Consider the following 24,825-nt stretch of genomic DNA (forward strand, 5'->3'; position numbering starts at 1 on the left):
TGAAACAGTAATAGTAGTACCTAAATAGGATGCCGCGTATTACCACCTAAGAATGGCATGGAGTGTAAAAAGTGACTTAAAAGATAGTATCAAAGAGATGTATGAGGTTACATTAAAAAATAGCATTAGCGACTCTATTTTCCCTTTATCCATCATTTTTGTGAAGTTGGTTTCAGTTGCTTGTAAGTCACCTGATTTTGGAGGAGTCACAAGATTATTTCCCCTCCCAAAGGTCACTCAGCTTAAGGAATGTCACAATTACCCTTTTCCCTCTCAACTCACTATCTCCTGATCTTCTCCATCAATAGGAAAAGAGATGTTTCCATCCCTGTAATCCTGTTTTTCATTACTTTCAGTTGTAATACTAACTGTATAGAGATCAATGGTCATCATCTTTGGCTATCAAGAGCTTTGGTCCTAGTTTATTTCTGCAACTGCATGCACTGCTAAATAAATCATTGTCAGGATGTAACTATTTGGTTTTTTTATCCCACTGTAACAATTATAGTGACCAAAGAAGGGACTGAGACTGCAAGTTTTTGTGTGACTTTGCCAAAGGATCATCCTAGGGCTCTGATAAGATTTCTACTGATGGACTTCCTCAGTGAAGGACCTTCCATCCCTGGACCTCCGTGCCCTCCCAAACCACATGCAGATGGACTTCCATAGATGTGAGTAGCCCTCAGATGAGGGTACCATGGGGGCCAGCTCTAGTATGCATATGGATACCCCTTTGGGGAAATTTTTATTGGCTTTGGAACAGGAAAAAGTTCCCATTCAGAAAGGGATAACTAAGGATAGCGCTCTCAAATTGGGTAAAGATTGGTCTAAAATATAAAAAAAAAATCCAGATGGGTTCCTGATCTGGTCTGAAGAAGCAATTTTCCATTATTGTAAATTAAAGACTTTGAGACTGCTTTTAGAAAGTTTGTGCGTACTTTTTCATTAAACTTTCAGTGGGAGATAAGAAGAAAAGGCTTTGCCAACAAGTACATCTATGTATCTCTCTTATTGTATTATCTGTATTTTGTATTTTGGTCAATCAAAGTAACTCCTTCCTGTGGCTTGATCAGCCAAAGGGAAATGTGTAAAATGTGGAAACTTTTTCTGAGGAACTTTCAAAGTCTTCAGAAACATAGTTTCTCTCTCTTTCTGCATTTCTAACTCTATCCAAGTTGGAGAGGATGACAATGAGACACAGACAAGAAGGAAGGGAATCTTTGTTCCCAATTTGCAGGAATTTATGGCATTGTAAATCAATTAGAGACTAAATTTGTGACTGAAATTTCTCTAAGGTGAATTTCCAAATTATAGTTTGAAAGTTTCTATAAAGGTTGAAATGTTTTAGTGAGTTTTGAAGTACCACTGCATAGAATTTATTTTAAGGAAAAATAAGAATAAAACTTCATGAAAGTTACATGGAAACAGTGCTTAGACCTTCTATCACTCTTTCCCCTGAAGAGTTTATTTATTATTTTATTATTTATTTATTGTTTTAGTGCAAGGAAGGAAGGTGATTTTACTGATTAGAGAAAAGAGAAAAAAATGGGTCTGCAATTTACAGTTCAAATTTATTTGGTACTTAAGTACTACCTATTATTAACTTTTTCTTCACCATGAAAAGAGAGAAACATGTTTAAATCAGGGAGCAACTTAAAAGTAAGTAAAATTTAATCTGGAAGACTGTTTTGTGTTACCACTATATTTCTTCTGTGAATGATATAACAGAATTTAATTGTTTAGGTAAACTAGAAGCAAAATCACCAAAAGGTATTAGAATAGATCACACATCTGTTATCTTTAAGAACCCCAAAGGCAAAAGTCTTGCAATTCTTTGGTTTTATATAATAAAAACTTATGCTAAATTGTAAAGGAAAAATTCAGTGGAGTGAAGATAAGTTCTATAGATAGTTTGAGATATGATTGGGAAATGAAGACTAGAGAATTTAAGCTGGGTGGAATTAGGTTAGATTGTGAAAACAAAATGAAATGAGTTGGCTCAATGGGTGATTTTAAAGCAAAAGAAAGAAAAGTTATGGGGAGATGGGTATACCACTATGAATTTTTTTCTTTCTCTGGATATGAGCTAACTGAAACAACTTTTCACGTTGAATTGCATTTTTATTTATTTTGTTAAACATTCCTCAATACATTTTAATTGAGTTTGACACCTCCGGTGTAGATAGCAATCCAGCCATGCTTTCTCTTCCTGTGCAACCTTTGAAATTTGAAATGCTGGCAGGTGATGGCCCTTGGGAAAACTGAGATATGATATGATTCCATTTGTAAATATGGAACCAGAGGCAACTGAATTTGTTTCTGTCACATTTAAGTGAGATGTGTTCTCCTACCAGCATATTGTGGTAAATCAGCTTTTAATGAAAGATACATTTGATGTTGGCAGTAAGGAGACACACTTGGAAAACTACACAGATCAGAAAACCCGAGATAAAGTCTGGTCTCAGAAATTGTGATCTTCAGCAAGTCCCTTCACCTGTTTGCCTCAGTTCCCTCATGTGTATAAAATGGGATAACGATGGTACACCTCCTAGGGTTGTTGTGAGCATCAAATAATATAATATTTGTGAAGTGCTTAACACAGTACCTGGCATATAGTAAGTACTAGATAAATATTAGTGATTATTATTACAGTATTACTCCATACTGGATTACTCTATCCAGGGGTAGGGAACCTGCAGCCTTGAGGCCACATGTGACCTTCTAGTCTACTACGCCCATGAGACTAAAACACCATGGGACTATGGGATGAACAAAACAACATGCCAATGAAAATTCTATGTACTGTAGTCACCACTGGACCAAAAAGGTCTAGTGGAGAAACATACCTAGCAGAGATGCCATGCAGCAGACTCAATGAGAGCAGCTTGATGAACAAAAGATATCAGTGGCCCTGCAGCAGTAGAGGTACAAGTTGATCCTCCACATGTATGTGTGCCTTTGTCACATGTTCCTCACTTATGTATACCTTTTGTGTGATCTCCCTATTATATGTGTGTATATATGCATATATGTATATGAATACACACACACATGTAGATATAGATATATATGAGGCAGCTAGGTGGCATAGTAGACAGAACTGTTGAGAAAAAATGTTATACTATTATATATAACTAATTATTAATTTGTGATTCATACTTTCCCTTTTATTTCTCTTAAAATCCAATTCCTGAAAAGGTCAGTCAATCTCTGAAGGGCATGGCTGAGTGATGAGATTTGCTCCTAGCCCCCAAGGCACAGGTTTATTAACTAAGTGGGTGAGACTCTACCCAACTGGGAGACCCAATTTCTGTTTAAAGCATAAATAGAATCCAGTCTGGGGGAGCCTTTGCCTGGGGGAAGAACCCCCTGTCTTTGGTCCCCTCCACTAGAATTTAGGGCAACCCTGCTCGTGAAGGAGAAAACTAGCCAGACGTGCATCTCCTCATTAAATGTAGATTGAGTTTCATTCGTCAGCAGAGTTCCCTTTTAGAAGGGATTTAAGGCATTTCAAGGTCTCCCTATGGTTACCAAAAGAAACCACTGGCCATCAATTTATTGATTGCCGCTAATCTAATTAACAAATTGATTATTATTAACCCAGAAACTCTGTCCCTCAGGTTTTCATTCACCACACCATGTGACCCTGTACAAGTCACTTAACCCTGTGTACCTCAGTTTTCTCATCTGTAAGCTGGAGAAGGAAATGGCAAACCACTCCAGTATCTTTGCTGAGAAAACCCCAGTGGAGTCACACACCTAAAATGACTAAACTGATATATAAAATAGTTATGATATCCTCCTATTTTGTCATAGGAATGGAGTAAAGCTCTTGAGGTGACTTCTCAGTCTATAAGAACTTCCATTGTGCACACACAGCAGCTTTTGAAGTTATGCCATAGGACTTGTACAATTTAGAGTTAAAAATATTTAAGAGATCAACTAATCCAGACTCCTTTGATGGATGAGGAAATGAAGCCCAAGGAAGTTAAGTGACCTGTATAGTATTGAGCATGTAATGAGTAGCAGTCAGGATTTGAACCTGATACTCTGAGACCAGATCTAGTGTCCTGTCTCTATAGGTTCTCAATTAAGGGTCAGCAACAACTTCTACATAGCAAATTTCATATTTCTTTAGCAATATCTTCTCCTTATGAGATCTCAGAGGAGCCTAAAGATTATTTTGCTCCCAGTTTCACAATATATCAAGGTGAAGTTGTAGCCTTCAAGGGCTGTTTACATTTCAACACACTTAAATATAGGTATCACCTAATTTTGGTTTTCCAGCTTCTGGGACAAATGGAAAGCTGCTTAAGGCTCTGTAATTTAAGTTTTATTTCTTACATACAAAATACCCTTTTTTCCTCTTTCAGTAGGATTTTTCCCTTTAAAGCCTACAAAAATAACATTTCTATTAATCTATTCCACATTTAATCAAGTTCGGTAGTGTTACTCAATTCAACCAATATATTCCAACTATATGCAAGGCACACATAGTTTGTATCCTGGAGGATACAAAGACAAACTTTAAGCAGTCCTTTCCATCAAGGAAAATACATTCTAGTAATATACTTTTTTTTGGGTGGGGGGAGGAATTGTAGTCCAGAGTAGTCTAGAACTATGATTTCATAGGTTTAGAGAACTCCAGGTGAGGAAGGTCATCTACCAATGTAGAATATTATGCTGTTCTTGTTCAGTCGTGTCCCACTCTTTGTGACTCCATTTGGGGTTTTCTTAGCAAAGATACTGAATGGTTTGCCACTTCCTTCTTCAGCTCATTTTACAGATGAGGAACTGAGGCAAACAGGGTTAAGAGACTTGCCCAGGGTCACACAGCTAATAAGTGTGGGAAGCTAGATTTGAACTCAGGAAGATAAAGCACTCTATCCATTGCACCACCTAGCTGGCCCCATTCTTAAAAAGTTGGCTTGAGCACTGAATTGTCCAGGGTCACACAACAGGTATACATAGAGATGGGACTTACTCTCAAGGTGTAAGCTGCCTCTAAGCTTTAGCTCCACCTTCGTCACCTCTCTAGTAATGCATATACTTGCTATTAAATAATTCACTGACAGGCAACAAGGCTAGACAAGCAAGTTTGGGGACCTTGAAGTTATTGGTGTGGTCCTTATACTGGATATGGGCATGCTGACTCAGAGGGAAGGGCTCTCTGTCTGAGTCATCATAATCCCTTTCAGCAACACCTGGCTATTTTTTTTTTCGGTCAGCTCCCATGCTGAGTCTGTCTAACTTTGCTCTACGGAAAAGCTCTGACAAGATTATAGCAAGAGGTGCTTATAACTGCAGGCTGAATACTCTAAGGACTTAGATTAAATGAACCTCTAACATCTTCACTCTGTTTGGAAAAACCAAAACAAAACAAAACAACCTCTTTCAGCCAGAGTGGAGCAGATATTTGGTAAAGTTTGACAATTCATGATTCCTGGATCTTTTATGCTTTTCTTGGCTAGATTTATAGGGCACAAAAGTGCTAGGAGTTAATACATTGTAGGAAAAATTCTTCAACGCGTTCTTTCTCTCATCTTTAGTAGTACATAGATAATGAATTATGATGTTTAGTCATGTATCTTGTTTCCAAGAAAGCTACAAAGATATTACCTAGAGGTGCCTACTAATTAGGCCAATAGGACCTAGAAGCGATAAAAAAAAAATCATAATTTTATTCCTATTCCTTGTCCTGCCCTTTTTATCCATTGTTTTCTTACCTTTCCCATCCTTGGTTCTCCAACTAAGGCCCTGAAGTTAGGGTTGTTCTGGGTATAACTTCTGAGATGAGCAAAGATATGATCCAACTGTTTCCTCCAATATCCTGAAAGTAAAAGGAAAAATAAAAGCAGACATTGATAATTCTTCTGTTGCTATGTAGGAACAAAGACAGAAAAAAGAAACATTTAAATGGGAATTTTCTCATTCAATTCTTATACTTTGTTTTTTAAAGATTTGAAAATATTTTGTAACCTTTTGGAATCAGTATTAGAATGTCATTGGATTTACTGACTCTAACGGCTTAGGTTTCATAGAGGTCAGCTATTCCAATCATCTCATTGTACAGTTGAGGAAATTGATGTTCAGAGAGTTAAGTAGTTTGCTCATTGTCACACAGCTAATTAATTAGTGGCAGAATTAGAACTAAAATCTAATTTTTTTAAAAAAATTCCCAATTCAATTCTTTTTCTAAGACCTCAAGCTATCTCTCCAGTAGCAGCTCAATGTGTCACAAAATGACTCCAAGAAGATCTGGAGGAAAAAAATCCAGGCTTCCTTGATAGTGGGGGTTGGCAAATAGATTTAGATTCCATGTTTAGCAACAGCATTTCCAGGGTAACATGGTTGTAAATTCACTGGAAAACCATTTGATCTTTTTATAGTTAAATAACAACAGTAATGACGGTGATGATTATATTCATGTAAATAACATATCCAAGTACATAGTGTGAATAAGAGCAAATATTCTGGATAGTTGCCAAAATGTCCTATTACATTGGAATGGTATCAGAAACTTTTTTGGATACACATTTTATTTATATTTTTAACATTATTGTCCTTCCTGAAAACCACCCTTTCCCATTTTCTTCTCTAACAAAGGAATACAACAATAAGGTAAAACAGACCCTGTCTGACAGGCGAGGTCTCCCTTCGGCAGCACCTGGAGTCTAAGGAGAGGTTAATAGGCTTCATCATCAAGTTCTCTGGAATCAAGATTGGCCATTGGGTTGATTTGAATTCTAATGTCTAGGTGCTGTTTTCCTGTCCATTGTTGTGGAAACAGTGCATATGGTTCTCTTGCCTTGGCTTGCATGGATTGCTCTGCATAAATGTAGGTAAGTTTTCCCCAGCGTCTCTGCACTCTTCATATTTGTTCTTTTGTCTCTGAACCACACTTGTAATTTCACTGGCATATGAAACTCCGGAGAGAATCCAGATCTGCATCTGGCCCTGTGTGGAGCACTGAGAAGTCACGCATCATCATGTATCAGAGGCCAGCAAGTTGTCCTAGACAGCACCATGGAATTGAGTGCTGGACCTGGAATCAGGAAAACCTGAGTTCAAATCCTGCCCCAGATACTTAATAGCGGTGTGACTCTAGGCAAGTCACTTAACCTTTGCTTGCCTCAGTTTCCTCATCTGTAAAACAGGAATAATAATAGCACCTATTTCCCAGGGTTGTTGTGAGGATCAAATGAGATATCTGTAAAGTACTTTGTAAATCTTAAAGATATCTATATATAGGCTATTCTTATTTTTTAAATATATTTATTTATTTATTTTTAGTTTACAACATTCAGTTCCACGAGCTTTTGAGTTCTAAGTTTTCTCCCACTCCCTTCCCTCTCCCCTCCCCAAGACCATGTGCAATCTGTTATAGGCTCTACATATACATTCACAGTAAACATATTTTCACATTAGTCATCTTGTAAAGAAGAATTATAACCAATGGAATGAATCATGAGAAAGACGAAACAAAACAAAAGAAAGAGAGAGAGAGAGAGCAGATAGTCTGCTTTGATCCGCATTCAGACTCTGTAATTCTTTCTCCGGATGTGGAGAGCATTTTCCACCATGAGCAAAAGGCTATTATTATTATTATTATCATCATTATTACCATCCACTATGCCATGCTTCCTTTCACTGTTGTTTCTTATGGCACAACCATATACTATTCAACAACAATATTATATTCAAATAACACATTGATTTGCAGCCATTCTCCAATTATTTGACACCTGCTTTGTTTCCAGTTTTTTGTTTACCTCAATGACTTCTTTATCCTAACTTTTCATTTAATGAATCTAATTCCACATACTGTCAAATGGCAAGTGATAAAGGAAGAATAAAGGGCTTGAGCCTCTACCTTGTCTTTTTTCTTAAGGAAAAATAATCTACCAATGATTTAGGGTTGCAAATATTCCCCTTAACTGTCAAAAAAACAAAATGTAGCAAAATGAAAGCATGTGCATTTTTCTGTCCCTAGGAAGATTCTGAGGCAGTGGCTAGAATCTCTTGCTGCGCCCGACAGTTTCCATCCTCCTCAGCAATGCTGGCTGCCCAGGACATATATCCACGTAGACTTCCCAAGAGGTCAAGTGCTCTAATCTATTGATGTTAATCCTTCTGATAGTTGCCATGCCTTGGAGTGCTGCTTTTGTTGAATGTGGATGTTTAGCTTGGACAGAATGAGTCTATGATTGGTCCAGCACTCTGCCAGATATCTCCTTCATCACTCTCACTTCCTGTCTCTTCTCCACAATGACATAGTCTATTAAATGCCAATGTTTGTTGTGAGGGTGCATCCATGAAGTTTTATTGTGTTTAGGTAAATGGAAGACAGGGTTGGCGATGAGAAGGTCATGAGATGCTCAAGTTTTCAGTAGTGACTATTGCTGTTGCTGTTTCCAACTTAATTCCTTGCAAGGACTGTCTGCCATATCTCATAGTCTGTGCTTACTCTGGCATTAAAGTCACCCAGAATTATAAGCTTGTCCTCTTTAGGCACACTGATGATAAAGGTCTCCAGGTCTTCATAAAATTTTTCTTTGACCTCATCAGGGTTTATCATGGTGGGCGCATATGTACTGATGATGGTGGCATAGCACTTTTCTGCAAGTGGCAATCCCATTGTCATAAACCTGTCATTTACTCCTTTTGGGAACCATGCAAACTTGTTAACTAGATTAGACTTGATGCAAAAATCTACATCAGCTTCACAATGCTCCCCATCACTGTGGCTACTACAGAAAAATGTGTATCCAGCTCTAACTTCAGTAAGCTGGCCTTCATTTGCCAGCTTTGTTTCACTCAGAGGTGCTATTTGCATGTTATACCTGCAGAGTTCTCATTTTTCTTTCAGGTCTGCTGGATTTCTTGTTATTCATCATTTTCACAAAAGTTTTTGCATATGTTTTTGTGTTTCAACTGCATGGTAGGATCCCCACCTGCCACAGTAAGCAGGCCAGGGTTAGGTGAAGCACACAATTTTTAGGGCACCTTTTCTAGCCCCTTCCTCATGCTAGGAGCTGTGAGGTCCTTAAGAAGGCTGCTCAGATACCCAGGGAACTGCTGAATACCACTAATGCTTCAGTCTAGTGAGAAGACAACCCTATGGTCTGTGCTGCCTGTGTGCAGGGTTGTGACTACAATTCCCAGTGTATCCATACTGCTGCTTTATCACTAGCTTGTCACCATAGGTCTTCAAGGTAGATAAAATAGTAACATAATAAAATAATAAAATGATGAAATAGTAAAATAGTCTTTTGACTAGTACATAAATTGGATTTAAATAAGGCAGAGTTGCATCAAGTCATTGGCCTCATTCTCTCTTCCAGAATCACTAGAGCCCAGTAACAAGGCAAAAGTCAAGACAAATGGCAATGGCTCTGGAAACAGGTGATGATCTTGGTGTCTTTGGTGTCTGACCAAGCTCTAAGTGCTCCACAGTGCCTACTTCTGCCACCTTCATCACCTATGGAAACAAAATGTTCACATCCACCTGGGGAAGTCTTCAAATGTTTGGGGCAGATACCCCACTAACTTACTAACAGGTTTGAGGCCTGTCAGTTACCATCAACCTGTTTTATCCCATCTGCCAAGATGGTTTTATTGGGGTGTGGCCACTGCATATGTTATAGCTTCTTGGAGTCACAGAAGAGAATTGGGTGGCAGGTGGACACCAAAGGTGGATAAGCAGCCCTGAAAAGGCTCAGCAGCTCTCACACCAGAAGTACTAATCCTCCCTGAATACTCCATATACCCAGATCTATCTGCTACCACTAAAAAAAAACAGAGAGCTTGGAGTATGATAGTTCAGAAGACAGAGGATAGGCTTACAACTAAAAATAACTTACTCAGAAAAAATGGAGTGTAATTCTACAGGGAGAAAAATGGAATTTTAATGGAAGAATACTTTTTTTTTTAATCAGTCAGTCAACTACCATTTATCAAGCATCTACTAAGTTCTGGTGCTAAGTTCTGGTGTTACAAAGAAAGGCAAAAAAGCCAATGCTCTCAAAGGGCTCACAGTCTAATGGGGGAGACATGTTAAAGGTTAAAGGCACAAATAAGATACACACAGGATAAATTGGGAGGTAATCTCAGTGGGAAAGTAGTAAGATTAGGGAGGAGTGAACAAAGCTTGCAGAAAGTTGTACTTTAACTGAGGCTTGGTCATCTTGGGCATCTCTTGGTCCTCTCACCTTGTAGTACTTAAGATGAGCATGAACAAAGAGATCACTACGAATATAACCTCACCTTGTATGCTAACATCTGTTCTGGGTGCTCAAAACAGAACTCCTCATCTTTACTCCATCCCACCTTTCTTCTGAACCTCCTTATTTTTATTATAGATACTACCAGTCTCCCAGTCACCCAGATTTGCAACTTCTGTGTCATTCTTAACTCCTTATTCTCAGTCATCCCATATATCTAACCAAGTGCTAAATATTGTTATTGCTACTTCTACAACACCTCTCACATTTGTCCTCTTCCTCTTGCATAGCTGCTACCCTAGTTCAGACCTTATTTCCTCTTCCTGGACAATTGCAGTACCCTCCTATATGCTCTCTCTGCTTCAAGTACCTCATTGCTCCAATCCATTCTCCATACATTTGCCAAAGTCATTTTCCTAAGGAACATTTTGACCATGTCATTCCCTTACTCAACCAACTAATGGAACAATACTTTCAAGCATTCTTGATGAAAAGACCAGAGCTTCATAGAAACTTTGAAGTGCAAACATAAGAGTCAAGAAACATAAAAAGATAAACCTGTGTCAGCAATCACAAGAGATTAAACAAGAATAAACTATTTACATTCTAATATAAGTAGATGATAAATGTGTCCCCTCAGAACCCCATCATCAGGAGTTATAATGGGAGTCTAATTAGATAGAAGATCTGGAAATCTTTCTATTAGGTTTTGATGATCTTAAAAGAAGAATGGAAAGGAAGGGGTACAGGAACACATTAGGGGAGAAAAGAGAGAAGAAGGTTAAGAAAATTACCTCACATAATGGGGGTGCACAAAATAGAAGTCTACACAAACAAGGAGAAAAGAGAGGGAAGAGTTGACACTTGAATTTTATTCTCATGTCAACTGGTCAAAGGAAGAAAAAATACACATTTGGGTATAGAAATACATTTCACTCAATAGGAAAAGAAGAAAGAGGGGTAAATAATAGGGTAGATTGAGGGAATAGTCTTAAGATAAACTCTGAGGATGTACAAAATTATTTATAGTAGCTCTCTCTGCTTTGACAAACAATTGAAAAGTTGAGGGGGTACCCCCCAATTATAGTATACAAATGTAGAATACTACTGTGCTGTAAGAAATGATGAAAGGGGTAGTTTCATAGAAATCTGGGATGATTTTATGTAATCTGAAGCAGAGCGAAATAAGCCAAACTAGGAAAACAATTTATACAATAGCAATAATATTGGAAAGACGACCATGAAAGACTGATCAATACAATCAAAAAAAAAGAAAAAAGCATTTGTTAGGAGCCTGCTTTGTGTCAGGTATTGGGCTAAGTGCTTTGCCAATACATCTCATTTGATCCTCCCAGCAGCTCTGACGGTTAGGTTCTATGTCTACCCTCATTTTACAGTTGACGAAATTGAGGCAAACAAAGGTCAAGTGACTTGTCCAGCATCACATAGCTAGTTAGTGTCTGAGGCAGGATTAAAACTCAGGTCTTCCTAACTCTAGGCCCAGTGCTTGATCCACTGTACCAACTAGTTGTCTCTATAGTAACCAACTCCAATGCAAGAGGCCTCATAACAAAACATGCTAATCATCTCCTGAGTCCTAATGGACTTAGAATACAGACTGACATATATACATATATACATTTGACATGGGTGATGAGAATATTTATTCACATTTATAGTTTTTTCTATTTTTCTCAATTGGGAGGATAGGTGGGAGAGAAAATGATTTTGTGTTGACAGAAAAAAACTTATTAAAAAAGCACTAAATGTTGATTAATATTATTACTGGGTAGATAGGAAGGAGTGAAGCAGCTTTGGAGCTTTAGGGATAGGATGATAGTACTCATTAAAGGTTCTCCATTTTAAAACTAATCATTTAGATTGATAATCTAAATAATTCAGATCACACTAGATAGTTTTAGTCTAGTTTTTATCATTATAGTTATGTGGTATTCATGATCAAATACCAGTGGGTACTCTCTTGTATTCATGAAACACCTTGGCTTTCTTCTTAGTGTCTTAGAGCAGCTGGTTGTCAATCACCTCTATACTCTGCCTCTCTGGGAGTAGTGTTGACAGCTTGTTTGCTCCCATCTCAGTGGTTCTTCCAATTCTTTAAGTCCTTTATTACATGCTTCATTGATTCATCTTTTACAAGGCCACTATGGTACAAGCATTTATTGGGATTATATAAAAGGTAATAACATCTATAGCAATATCTGCATGTAATGTACATAGACAGTACATTACATTTGATCTTTGGACCCAGCCTTCCCAAAGATGGAAACAATTTCTGGGCTGAAATTCATCTTTTTCCCCTTTTATATCCATCCTGGAGTTGAGAGCTAACCCTGAAATTCAGTTCCCAATTGTTCCCATTTGGGATCTGAATGAATGAGACTTCTCAGTTCTCTAAGCACAAAGTGAAGGGACATGCCAGTCACTCAGAATTCACATCAATTGGACACAAACCATCTTGTTCATATTTAAAGGCTACAGGAACCACAATCCTGCACCTTAGCTTCTCCTTGTTGGGCTTTATGTTTCTCCCTTAGGATCTGAATTTTAATAGGCTGTAATGTGTTTCTCCATCATCCTCCCCCAGTTTTGAAATAGGGTACTGAAAAGTACTAATGTGACTCATAGTTCCCCCAAGCCCTGGGCTAATATGGACTATGTCTAATCTCAGAGTCTTTCCCAAAACAGTAATTTTCTCATCTGGTTCATTATGCTCCTACCCAGAGTTCATTACTAGAAATCTCCAAACACTCTCACGTCTAGGTCGCCACAAAAGTAAATAAGAGGAATCCCATACAAGCACTTAAGGTAACAAATATATATTGGGCATAAGACAGTTTTTGTTTTATCCCCCCAAAATGTAGATGATACAAGGGGATCCAAGACAGATCAGCCTTAACCTCAGTTTTTCAGTATTAAAGAGGGATTATTCATGTAATAACAACAAGGGATAACACATGTAAAGTTCAAATACTGCACGGGCTTTCTAAATACTCACTGAACCTATGCAAACACACAAAACACACAGCTCCTTCCCCTCAGAAGAAACTGATTTTGAGGCTGCCAGTGAGGTAACATTCTGACACTCTAGCAAATCTCTAACTCCCAAATGGTCCAACGCTGTCCTTTTAAAATTCATGTTTCCTGTGGTTTTGACTCTCCTCAAAGGCAAACACACATTGAAGCTGCCAGATGGGTAATCCATCTCCTAGCAGACCTATGCTGTCTTAATTGCTCACCTCAAGAGTAGCAAGATGGTAAGGTCTATTTTCCTTGCTCTCTCAAGTTGGAGCTTTAGCCTTAACTATCCTTATACCTGCAGGAACTATGTAAGGTAGTCCTCTTATTTCTCCATGAGGCATACCACCAGAAAATCCTTTTCTCTCTCTAGAAAATACATTCCCAAATTTTCAAACTTAAGGTTACTTTCCAAGCAACCCTTAAGTTAACATTGCCCAAGAAATCAGTAGCTAGAAGAATAGATTCTGGGATTGAAATTAAGATCCCTGCTCCTCTACAAAGGAGGCTGGGGTTCAGGAACACTATCTATGAACTCCTCTCTCAGGCCAAACGGGCGAGCAATTGTCTGCTTCTGCAGGAGCTTCTGCAGGAACTCTTATCATTGTCTCCCGAGGCTGCCATCATGTCCCTGGTCTTCGACTTATGCTAAGAAAGCAATTCAGAAAGGCAGAAGACGGTCAGGAATTTGAGGTCCAGGAATCCTCCTCAGGCCACCTAAGCAAGTATAGGCCGCTTATCATGTACTCCTGCCATGAGTTACCATTGTTTGCTAGAGGAGTGGGTGAGTAGAGAAGAAATGAGAGGGGATAACTCCCTCCTATCAGCCGTGCTGAACTCCAAAAGAAAGATGTAAAGGAGAAGATGAAGTCTGAAAAAGGATCCTGGGAACAATTACAAACCATTAAAATCAATCACGAGTTAGTGTGTTGTCTCCTTAATACGGTGCCAAATAGGCATGTTTATATTGCATAGGAGGAGAGAGATGCTCATCAAATTGACCAAGAGAAACTCTCTTGATCAACATCTCTTTAAACTGAGACCCCATAACTATATGGCAAAATTTGCCTGACATATTCATACTTACAGAGGCAGGATCCTTCCTTCTTCATTTCCAAAACTCATGCTATCCTGTCTCTGACATCACCAAATCTGTCAACTAACAGGAAATTGTAATTACACCTGCTATAGCCACGATAATGTTATAGGCTTCATAGAAGCCTGAAATAAGAAGGAGCTTTTCAAAGCGTTATGTGTCATCCCAAAATATGAATAACGGATGGCATGGAACCCAAGAAAACCCTTCCGAAACCTTGGTATCTCTCAATATACTTCCATACTAGGGTGGCTTCATGATCACAACATTGTGAGTACTTCCTTCACCTGTATAGAATGCATCTCTTCACTTGTCTTGTCATAGGTGATTTTTTCCATGTCTTTCTGTAAATCTTTAATAATGAATATGCACAATGCATAGGAGTGCTATCTATTAATCTTTTAATATTTTGTGAATACCAGTACAGCATTTGGGATTTACATCTGTTTTCCCTTATTGTTATTATATGACCTTGCACTTTTTAATTCAAAAAATTTGAGGTTAAGGCAGGTCTCTATTTTGAGTCCTATTCAATGAAATTTAGTTATTAAAATATCAGAAGGGTAGTGTATACTATGGGCCTAGAATATAATGTTCTAGCAAGATTCTATTGTAGAGGAATAAAGACAGAAAATTAATTAGGAGGTAAGATTTCTGAGTTTGGCTCTTGGTCTGCCACTTGCTCAATTTGTTATAAATTTACGTTCATTTTCTAATAATAATAATAATAATTATTACGATAACAAATTCATAAAGTGCTTAAAGGTTAGCAAAATGCTTTCTTGAAAAGAACTTTGTGAGTGAAGTGAGCAGAATCAGGAGAACATTATGCATGGTAAGGGCAACATTGTACGATGATCAAAAATGATTGACTTAGCTCTTCTCAGCAATACAATGATCCAAGACAATTCCAAAAGACTCAGGATGGAAAATGTTATTGACATCCAGAGAAAGAACTTGTGGTGTCTGAATGCAGATCAAAGCATATTATTTTCACTTTTTTTGGTGTTTTTTTTTTCCTTTTGAAAATTGCAATTGTTTTTGCACACTCTTCTTTCACAATTAGTATGGAAATGTTATACATGATTGTACATACATAACATATCAAATTGCTTTGCTGTCTTAGGGAGAGGGGAGGGAAGAGAGGGAGAAGGGAAAATTTGGAACTCAAAATTTTATTAAAAATGAATGTTAAAAATTGTCTTTACATGTAATTGGAAAAAATAAAATACTATTAAAATTTTTTTTAAAAAAGAATTTTGTGAAGTTATCCTTTTTTATGACTAGAGAAACAGATTCAGCAAGATGAAGTTTGCTCATGGTCACTCAGCTAATTGGATTTGGAGCCAGGATTTAAACTTAAGCCTTCTGGTTCTAAGTCAAAGATATTTTCTACTACTCTAATCTATTTCTCTAGGTTTGTTCTGAAATCTCTATATGAATGCCAACTATCTTTTGTTGCCCTTTTATTTTCTTACTATGATTTATCCGGATTAACCTTGGTGGCAGCTAGGTGGAGCAGTGGATAGAGCACCGTGGAGTCAAGAGGACCCGAGTTCAAATGTGGCCTCAGACACTTGACACTTACTAGCTGCGGGACCTAGGTAAGTCCCTTAACCCCTTTTGACTCACCAAAAAAAGGGAAATTAAATCCTTTTGCTCTAAAACACAGACATACAAATGCTCAGGCACACATAACTGTGTAACTTTGTTTACCTGAAAATGATATCTCATCATGACCTTGTTACTTCCTCTTCTGGAACTACTTTAGTATATTAGTACTGCCTCTACAAAATAGGTTACAAAAATTATATCTTTTTTGGGGGGGCCATTGAAAGGATTTTCTTAATATTTTATTCCCCCCCCCAATTACATGTAAAAACAATTTTAACATTCTTTTTCTTTTAAATTTAGGTCCCAAATTCTCTTCCTCCCCTCTCATTTCCCCCACTGCAAGGAAAGCAATTTTGATGTAGGTTATGTAGGCTACATGTGTAGTCATGTAAAACACATTTCTTGTAAGTCATGCTGTGAAAGAAAACAAATGGAAAAAAAAAACCAACCCCAAAATTAAAAAAAAAATCTTTGATCTGCATTCAAGTTTTACCAGTTCTTTCTCTGGAGATGGACACACCTTTCATTATAAGTCCTTCAGAATTGTCTTGGATCGTTGTATTGCTGAGAATAGCTAAGTTATTCACAGTAGATCATCATATAATATTGCTGCTACTCTGTACAATGTTCTCCTGGTTCTGCGCATTTCACTTTGCAACAATTCATGTAAGTCTTTCCAGGTTTTTCTGAGAGCATCCTGCTTGTCATTTTTTATAACACAATAGTATTCCATCACAATCACGTACAACAACTTGTTCAGCTGTTCCCCAATTGATGGCTATGTCCTCAATTTCCAATTCTTTGCCTCCATTAAAAGCTGCTATAAATATTTTTGTACATATTTTTTGTTTTTTTTTATCTCTTTGGGATACAGACCTAGTAGTAGCATTACTGGATCAAAGGGCATACACAAAAACTATATCTTTTGACTTAAAGCTTTGTCCATATGCAGTGAAACATACATGGAGGAAAATATCAAAAGGGCATTTTTTTCTAGCTAAGCTGGACTTTTGTAACATTCTGAGAAAAAGGTACAAATTTCACATAACTAAGTAAATTTATAAGTCAACCAAGACTTTGAAGAAATCAAGCTATGGGCTTAAAAGGAATCAAATATAGTTTAGTTCTACTTTTTATGTCATGTCTGCTAATTTGCATCGAAACCTTTGTTAGGAATCTCTGACAATATTTATTGCAAATAGACGTTTGTGTTTTCCCAGCCAAATATTAATGACAGTAGTAGGAAAAATGTTGGTAGCTAGAAGGAGGTCAAATAAGAGAACAAGATTACATTGGGAGGTGTGAGTGAAAGCCAAATCAAAGTTGGTGAACCAAACTGAATTCCATCACCTAAGGACAAAGCAATTCTAATACAAATTTCTTTTTATACAAGATGACATTCATTTCCTTATAGGTATGGGTTTGTAAGAGGTGGCTACAGAGTACTATTTCCTTCCTTCTTCATATTTTGCCTGCAATTAGGTTACACTGCCATCTGGTGAAGAACAGAGCCATGGTTACAGCCATGAAGTGCTTGGTTAAGGCCTTAGGGAAACCAGGCTTCTCACAGGCATGGCACATCTCCATCCTCCTGGAGTCCTCACTTTCCCTAACCCCACATATCCAATCATTTGACAAATCTTGTCATTTCTACTTCTACAGTATCTTCTGATTCCAATCTCTCTGCACTTACAAGGCTACCACCTTGGTCTGGACCATCATCACTTTTTGACTGTGATAGCCTCAGATGTTCCCCTTCTCCAGTCCACCCTTTACTCGGCGGCCAAAATGATTGTTCTTAAGTGCAAATCTGATCATGTCACTCCCCTCCTCAACAGACTCCAACGCTTCTAAGGTCAAATGTAAACTCCTCTGTCATTTAAAGATTTTTACAACCTGGCCCTAACCTATCTTTATACACTACTTCCTTTCATATGCTGTCCTTGGTATTCTTCATACATATACTCTATCTTCTATCTTCATCCCTTTGCTCAGATATTTTGTGCCTGGAATACACTACCTCTGACTTTTAAAGTCTCTTAGAATCCCCTCTTTCATTCAAGATTTGGCTTGAGAACCACTTTCTACCTGAAGCCTCCACTGATCTCTCAGCTAATAGAGCTCTCCCTCCCAAAACTGTTTTGCATTTTGGGGGTATACATTCTGTGTGTGTATATATACACACACATACATACATACATACATATATATACACATACATACACACATATATACGTATACACACACATATATACACACATATATACATACATACATACATATACACATACACACATATAAATATACATATATATACACACACCTAGGTACATATATGTGTATATATGTTTACATATTTATGTGGATACACACACATACATATATATTGGGCAGGGGCTATTTCATTTTTTTCTGGTGCCCAATCTAGTGCCTACCACAGAGCAGGCCTCTAATATATGCTTGTCCATGGATTGATTAACCAAAGATTTAGTATGTGCAAGATACTGTGCTAGATAAATAAGATAAATAAAAGACTGTCATTACCCTTGGGCAGTCTGAAACCCAGTAGGGCAGATACATTCTAGTAGTAATGGTGGTATATGCAAGGAAACCATGGAACACATATGGCAGCGGAAATACATATGGTAGGAGTAGGCTACAAAATACTAAAGATAAGGAATTATAATTGAGAAGCAGGATAATAGATGTTATCAAAGAAATACATGAACCAAAAAGTTATGTTGGTGACATGCTAAGACGGACAGTCCTTGTTCTTTACTGGTTTTCTCCTAATGTCAAGAGAGAGAAAAGAAGGCCCCTAGCATAGGAGGTGTAATGAATTTCTGAGAAGACGTGGATAAGAGTCATCCAGGATGGGCAAGTAGAAGTTGCAATTTGCATCACTGGAAGGGGTACCCATATCAGTAGGTCTCAGATCCATCTGAGTATTTTAAGGAAGATAAGATATGTTAACAAATATTATAATAGAAAACATAATATGGTAAGTTCACAGAAGTACAAAGTATGAGAGATCCAGGGAAGGAGAGATAACTTCTGGCTAGAAGAATAAAAGAAAGCTTCATGGAGGAGGTGCCATCTGTAGAAATTGAACGAGTTTGGAAAAGAACAGGGTATATTCCAAATATATGGCATAACATGAGCAAATGCACAGGTCAAGACAAGTTTTGGGAAGAATAAATAGTCCAGAGTGTCAGTATCATAGTATATATGAAAAGAAGTGAAATAAGACTAGAAAAGGTAGTCAGGGCCAGACTGACTGTGAAGGGCCTTGATTTCTAGGCGTAAGGAATATGGACTTTATTTGGTGAGCAAAGAAGACCAATGAAGGTTTTCAGCAGAGGGTGATATTATAAAGGCTGTGTTTTAGGAAGATTACTCTGACAGTGGTATGAAGCATATGTTACCAAGAGCAGAGATTTGAGAAAGGGAGACCAATTAAAAGCCAACTGCAATACTTCTACCAGGATGTAATGAGGGCCTGAACAAGGGTGGTGGCTGTGAGCACAGAAAGGAGGTAATTGAAGTCTTGAGGAAAAAGAATTGACAGAATTTGACAACTGATTTTATGTGAGAATTAGGGCTAGAAATTAAGGGCAATAATGAGAAAAATTAATCTAATATTTTAAGCATGAAAAGCTTAGGAGAACAGTGATGTTATTAACAAAATAGGAAGGTTAGAAATGACAATTTAAAGGAAAGATAAGTTCAGTTTTAAATATGTTAAGTTGCTGGTGAGACAAATATAAAAGTTGTTGCAGATGTGGGAGTAGAGCACTGAGGAGTTGTCAGGGGGAGATAGAGTTTGGGGATTCATCCTCAAAGATAATAGCTGAAACTAAGCGTAGACAAGAATACCAAATGTGAGGAGTGTAGAGAGAAAGGAAGCAGACCTAATGCATAACTTCACGGTAGGAATTAGCATCCTACTCCTTTGACCAAAGAAGTTAGGGTAATTTCAGTGTCCATAGGAAATAACTGAAAAGGGTAATTTAATCAGATTAAATGTACTTCCTACAATTACAGATAACTGCCTCCCAAATCGGTAATTTGGTGAAAAATTAGTTGGCATGCCCAAGAAGAAACAGGTCATCCTCGTAGAATCTGTTTCCTGATGAGGTTTATTGGAGGATGCTCTCTGTAGCCAATAGAGGGCTCAGGAGGGCTGCGAATGAGACAAGGTGTTCTTCCATTTGGCTATTCTAGTTGGGTTTCCAGCAGTCATAAATTAGCTAGTGGGAAAAGAGATGAAAGGTGGCAGACTTCCCAGATGGTTGGGGGGGAGGAGGGGAGTAACATCTCAGACTGAGTGGCAGCAGCACCAAAGTTGGTTCTTCACTTGTTTTTGAATCAGAGCAGAGCCCTGTGCCCCAGACCAGCTAATTAGGGGTAGCAACTTCCAGAGGTCTCAGGAAAATGGAAGCACCAAAGATGTCTTCGCCAAGTTTCCCTTTTTATAATCCCTTTCTGGAGATTCTAGGGCAGTGATTAGAGGGCTCACCTTTCTTAACTTTGCTTGGAAGGCAGAAATTTGTTGTCTACAGCAGGGCTATCCAATCTAAGGTTTACTAAAGCATTTATGTAAATGTCTATGCTTGTAGGCAGGCCGCATTTTGGACAGCCCTGATCTATGGGGTAGATTCTACAAAACTTCATTTGGCCTAAATTGAGCATAATCACAGTTTAGAAACAGGAAGAGATCTTCCCAGCAGTTTAAGTAAAACAAAGTAATCAAATTGCAATACCTTTCAAGGGCAAATAAAAAACAATTCAAGTGCCCTAGAAACTTTTCTTTATCTTCTAATTAGCTATTTCCATTGTCAAAGGAAATGGCCTTGAGGCTTGCTTGCTTCACTTAGGAGAATCTTACAGCCTTTGCCCAAAAGGTGGCATTGTGACTTTCCCTTCAGATTCTATATAAGAGTGCTGACCTAGATAGGGGAGAAGAAGCAGGGAATTTAAAAGGATTCTAATATTAAAGGGAAAAGGCTTCAATTTATCAGTATATAGTCCTGAATGGATACATTCTCTAGAAAAACCATTAAGAATGTGCTGGCATGGGCAGCTAGGTGGCGCAGTGAATAGAGCACCAGCCCTGAAGTCAGGAGGACCTGAGTTCAAATACAGCCTCAGACACTTTACACATGTACTAACTGTGTGACCTTGGGCAAGTCACTTAACCCCAATTGCCCTGCCCCACCCAAAAGAATGTGTTCGCATTCAATGAAGAAGGATGGCACTTGTCATTCAGAGAAGCTAGGTAGAGCAATGGATAAGATCACTGGGCTTGGAGTCAGTAAAACCAGAGTTTAAATTCAACTTCAGATGTTTACACCTGTGTGACCCTGGGCAAGTCATTTGGTGTCTATCTGCCTCAGTTTCCTCATCTGTAAAATAGGGATAATAATAGAACCAACCTCACAGGGTAATTGTGAAAGTAAAATAACATAATAGTTATAAAGTGCTATACGAATGCTACACGAATGCTAGCTAATATTTGTATTAATCTCAAAAATTCTAAATGGCAAACATTTACATACACCATGAAAAACTAGACATTATGGAAAACACTACAACAGTCATAATTTTGTTGACACCTATGTAGGAGAACACCCACATTTAGCAGACAGAAAAGGAGCAAGTACTGAAAATTAGAAAAAGGAATGGTCAAAGAGGTAGGAGAACTGTGAATACAATGTCACAGAAATCAAGGAATTATGACATCATAAGTTTAGAACTGGAAAGAACCATAGAGGTCATTTGGTCCAACACTTTCCTTTTACAGATTAGGAAACTGAGGCCCAGGGAAGATAAGTAATTTGTTCAAGGTTAGCTAGGATTACCAAAAGGGAGGGGAGATTATCCAGAAGCAGGTTTTAGTAGTAAAGAACAAGGACTGAGAATTGGCCTAGAATGCCCATAATTAGTAATGAGAAAGTTATAGGTGGCTCTTTTTTTGCAAGGAATTTCAGTAGTGTGTGGAAAAAGAGGGAGGAGATTATATTCTAACCTCTCATTTTAAATCTGTAACTTTCTGTTTTAGGCAATATATTGTTGGGTCTTTTTAAAACCATTTTGTAATCCTTTTCCTTTTTTCATAGGTAGATAAAGTATTTAAATACTTACTATGTGAAACAATAAAAAAGAGGAATTTTCATAAAGGGTAATTTTCAATTAATTTATATTTAATGTTGCAATAGCAATATTAAATTTATTTTTTTCTTATATTATATTCTGCCACATTTGTTTTATCAGTAAGCACTATGGTATATCTATTTCATCAGTACTAATCCAACCCCAGACTTTAATATATGCAAATCACTAAATACAGTTCTTAAGTCTTTATTGTTATCTCTTTAACTTTTTAAAAAAATTATACACCTGTGTGACCCTGGGAAAATTACTTAACCTCTGCCTGTGTCAGTTTCCTCATCTGTAAAATGGAGTTAATGATAGCACCCACCTCATAAGGTTATTGTGAAGGTAAAGTGCCCTCATCTCTTTTCTGTATAGGTCTATGGGTTTGGTATTATGAACTTTACTCTTTTCTCACAATTCACCAATTATTCATTTGTGATGCTAACAATTTATTTCTCTTCTCCTCTCCCTTTATTTTTAAAATGTGGATGGGGTTAGTATATGTGAATATTTTTAGTTATCTATTCCATCCCCAAGACCACTTACAACTTTTAATTGCTAATTAAACCAAATTTGTTGCTGCCTTCTTTTTTAAGGATTTGCTAATCAAGTCAAAACTATACTACCATGAGAACAATGAAGGCGTATTTAATTATATTTATGATTTAGTTATTTTGACACAACAATTTGCAATTTCCATGTAGTGGTTCATAAATTTAAAGTTTTCTTAGGCTTTCCCTTTCTGAATTCCTTTTTCAGGGTTGGTTGGTCCTAGCCAGGAAGAGTTTTCATTAATTTGATCTCCATTTCCTTCAATATGATTGCTGTGGAATTTTATTGATTAAAACAATTCTGCTGTTGTTTTTCTATTACCTGTATAGAATTTACATTGAGTAAATGATAAGTCATTGATGGTTGTAAAGTTGTTCTAAGATTTACAGGTTGAAATTCTGCTTCTAGGTTTGTTCTCACCTTAGTATAACAAGGCCATGGTTTGACTATATAGAAACACTGGAAACCAGTGTCCTGCTTGGTTAGGTATGAACAACTTAATTTATTTATTTATTTTTTTAATTTAAATTTATTTATTTAACATATTTGATTTTCAGCATTGATTTTCACAACAGTTTGAATTACAAATTTTTTCCCCATTTCTACCCTCCCCCCACTCCAAGATGGCTTATATTCTGGTTGCCCTGTTCCCCAGTCAGCCCTCCCCTCCATCACCCCCCTCCCCTCTTGTAGGGCAAGATAAATTTCTACGCCCCATTGCCTGTGTATCTTATTTTTTAGTTGCATGCAAAAACTTTTTTTTTTGAACATCTGATTTTAAAACTTTGAGTTCCAAATTCTCCCCCCTCTTCCCTTCCTACCTACCCTCCCTAAGAAGTCGAGCAATTCAACCTAGGCCACACATGTATCATTATGTATAACCCTTCCACAATACTCATGTTGTAAAGGCTAACTACATTTTGCTCCTTTTCAACCCATCCCGCTTTATTGAATTTTCTCCCTTGACCCTGTCCCCTTTCCCAAGTGTTTGTTTTGATTACCTCCACCCCCATCTGCCCTCCCCTCCATCATCCCCCCCCCCCCTTTTATTTTATTTTTTTATCTTCCTCCCTCTTCTTTCCTGTGGGGTAAGATACCCAACTGAGTATGTATGGTATTCCCCCTCAGGCCAAATCTGATGAGAGCAAGGTTCACTCATTCCCCCCTCACCTGCCCTCTCCCCTCCTCCCACAGAACTGCTTCCTCTTGCCACCTTTATGTGAGATAATCCACCCCATTCTATCTCTCCCTATCTCCCTCTCTCAGTATGTTGCTCTCTCATCCCTTAATTTCATTTTATTTCTTTTAGATATCTTCCCTTCATCTTCAACTCACCCTGTGTCTGCTCTCTCTCTTTTACATATATATATATACACATATATAAACAGACATATATACACACATACATACACATACATACATATACACATAGATATATACATACATACACATTCTCCTATATATATACATAAACATATACATATATATATGCATATTCCCTTCAACTACCCTAATACTGAGGTCTCATGAATCATACATGTCATCTTTCCATGTAGGAATGTAAACAAAACAGTTCAACTTTAGTAAGTCCCTTGCAATTTCCGTTTCTTGATTACCTTTTCATGCTTCTCTTGATTCTTGTGTTTGAAAGTCAAATTTTCTATTCAGTTCTGGTCTTTTCATTGAGAAAGCTTGAAAGTCCTCTATTTTATTGAAAATCCATATTTTGCCTTGGAACATGATACTCAGTTTTGCTGGGTAGGTGATTCTAGGTTTTAATCCTAGCTCCATTGACCTTCGGAATATCGCATTCCAAGCCCTTCGATCTCTTAATGTAGAAGCTGCCAGGTCTTGGGTTATTCTGATTGGGTTTCCACAATACTCAAATTGTTTCTTTCTGGCTGCTTGCAGTATTTTCTCCTTGATCTGGGAGCTCTGGAATTTGGCAACAATATTCCTAGGAGATTTCTTTTTGGGATCTATTTGAGGAGGTGATCGATGGATTCTTTCAATTTCTATTTTGCCCTGTGCCTCTAGAATATCAGGGCAGTTCTCCTTGATAATTTCTTGAAAGATAGTATCTAGGCTCTTTTTTTGATCATGGCTTTCAGGTAGTTCAATAATTTTTAAATTATCTCTCCTGGATCT

At 37.6% G+C, this 24,825-nt stretch overlaps 1 protein-coding gene across 1 annotated transcript in view; it reads right to left on the bottom strand.

The window, feature by feature from the left end:
- DZANK1 (double zinc ribbon and ankyrin repeat domains 1) overlaps positions 1-24,825 on the bottom strand; it is a 132,609-nt gene that overhangs the window by 36,882 nt on the left and 70,902 nt on the right. The window contains exon 13 of the mRNA XM_036751307.1: positions 5,727-5,830. Within this exon, the coding sequence (XP_036607202.1) occupies positions 5,727-5,830 (104 nt within the window). The remainder of the gene's footprint in view (positions 1-5,726; positions 5,831-24,825) is intronic.

The sequence above is a fragment of the Trichosurus vulpecula genome, chromosome 3 (assembly GCF_011100635.1).
Source record: "Trichosurus vulpecula isolate mTriVul1 chromosome 3, mTriVul1.pri, whole genome shotgun sequence".
Lineage (NCBI taxonomy): Eukaryota > Metazoa > Chordata > Mammalia > Diprotodontia > Phalangeridae > Trichosurus > Trichosurus vulpecula.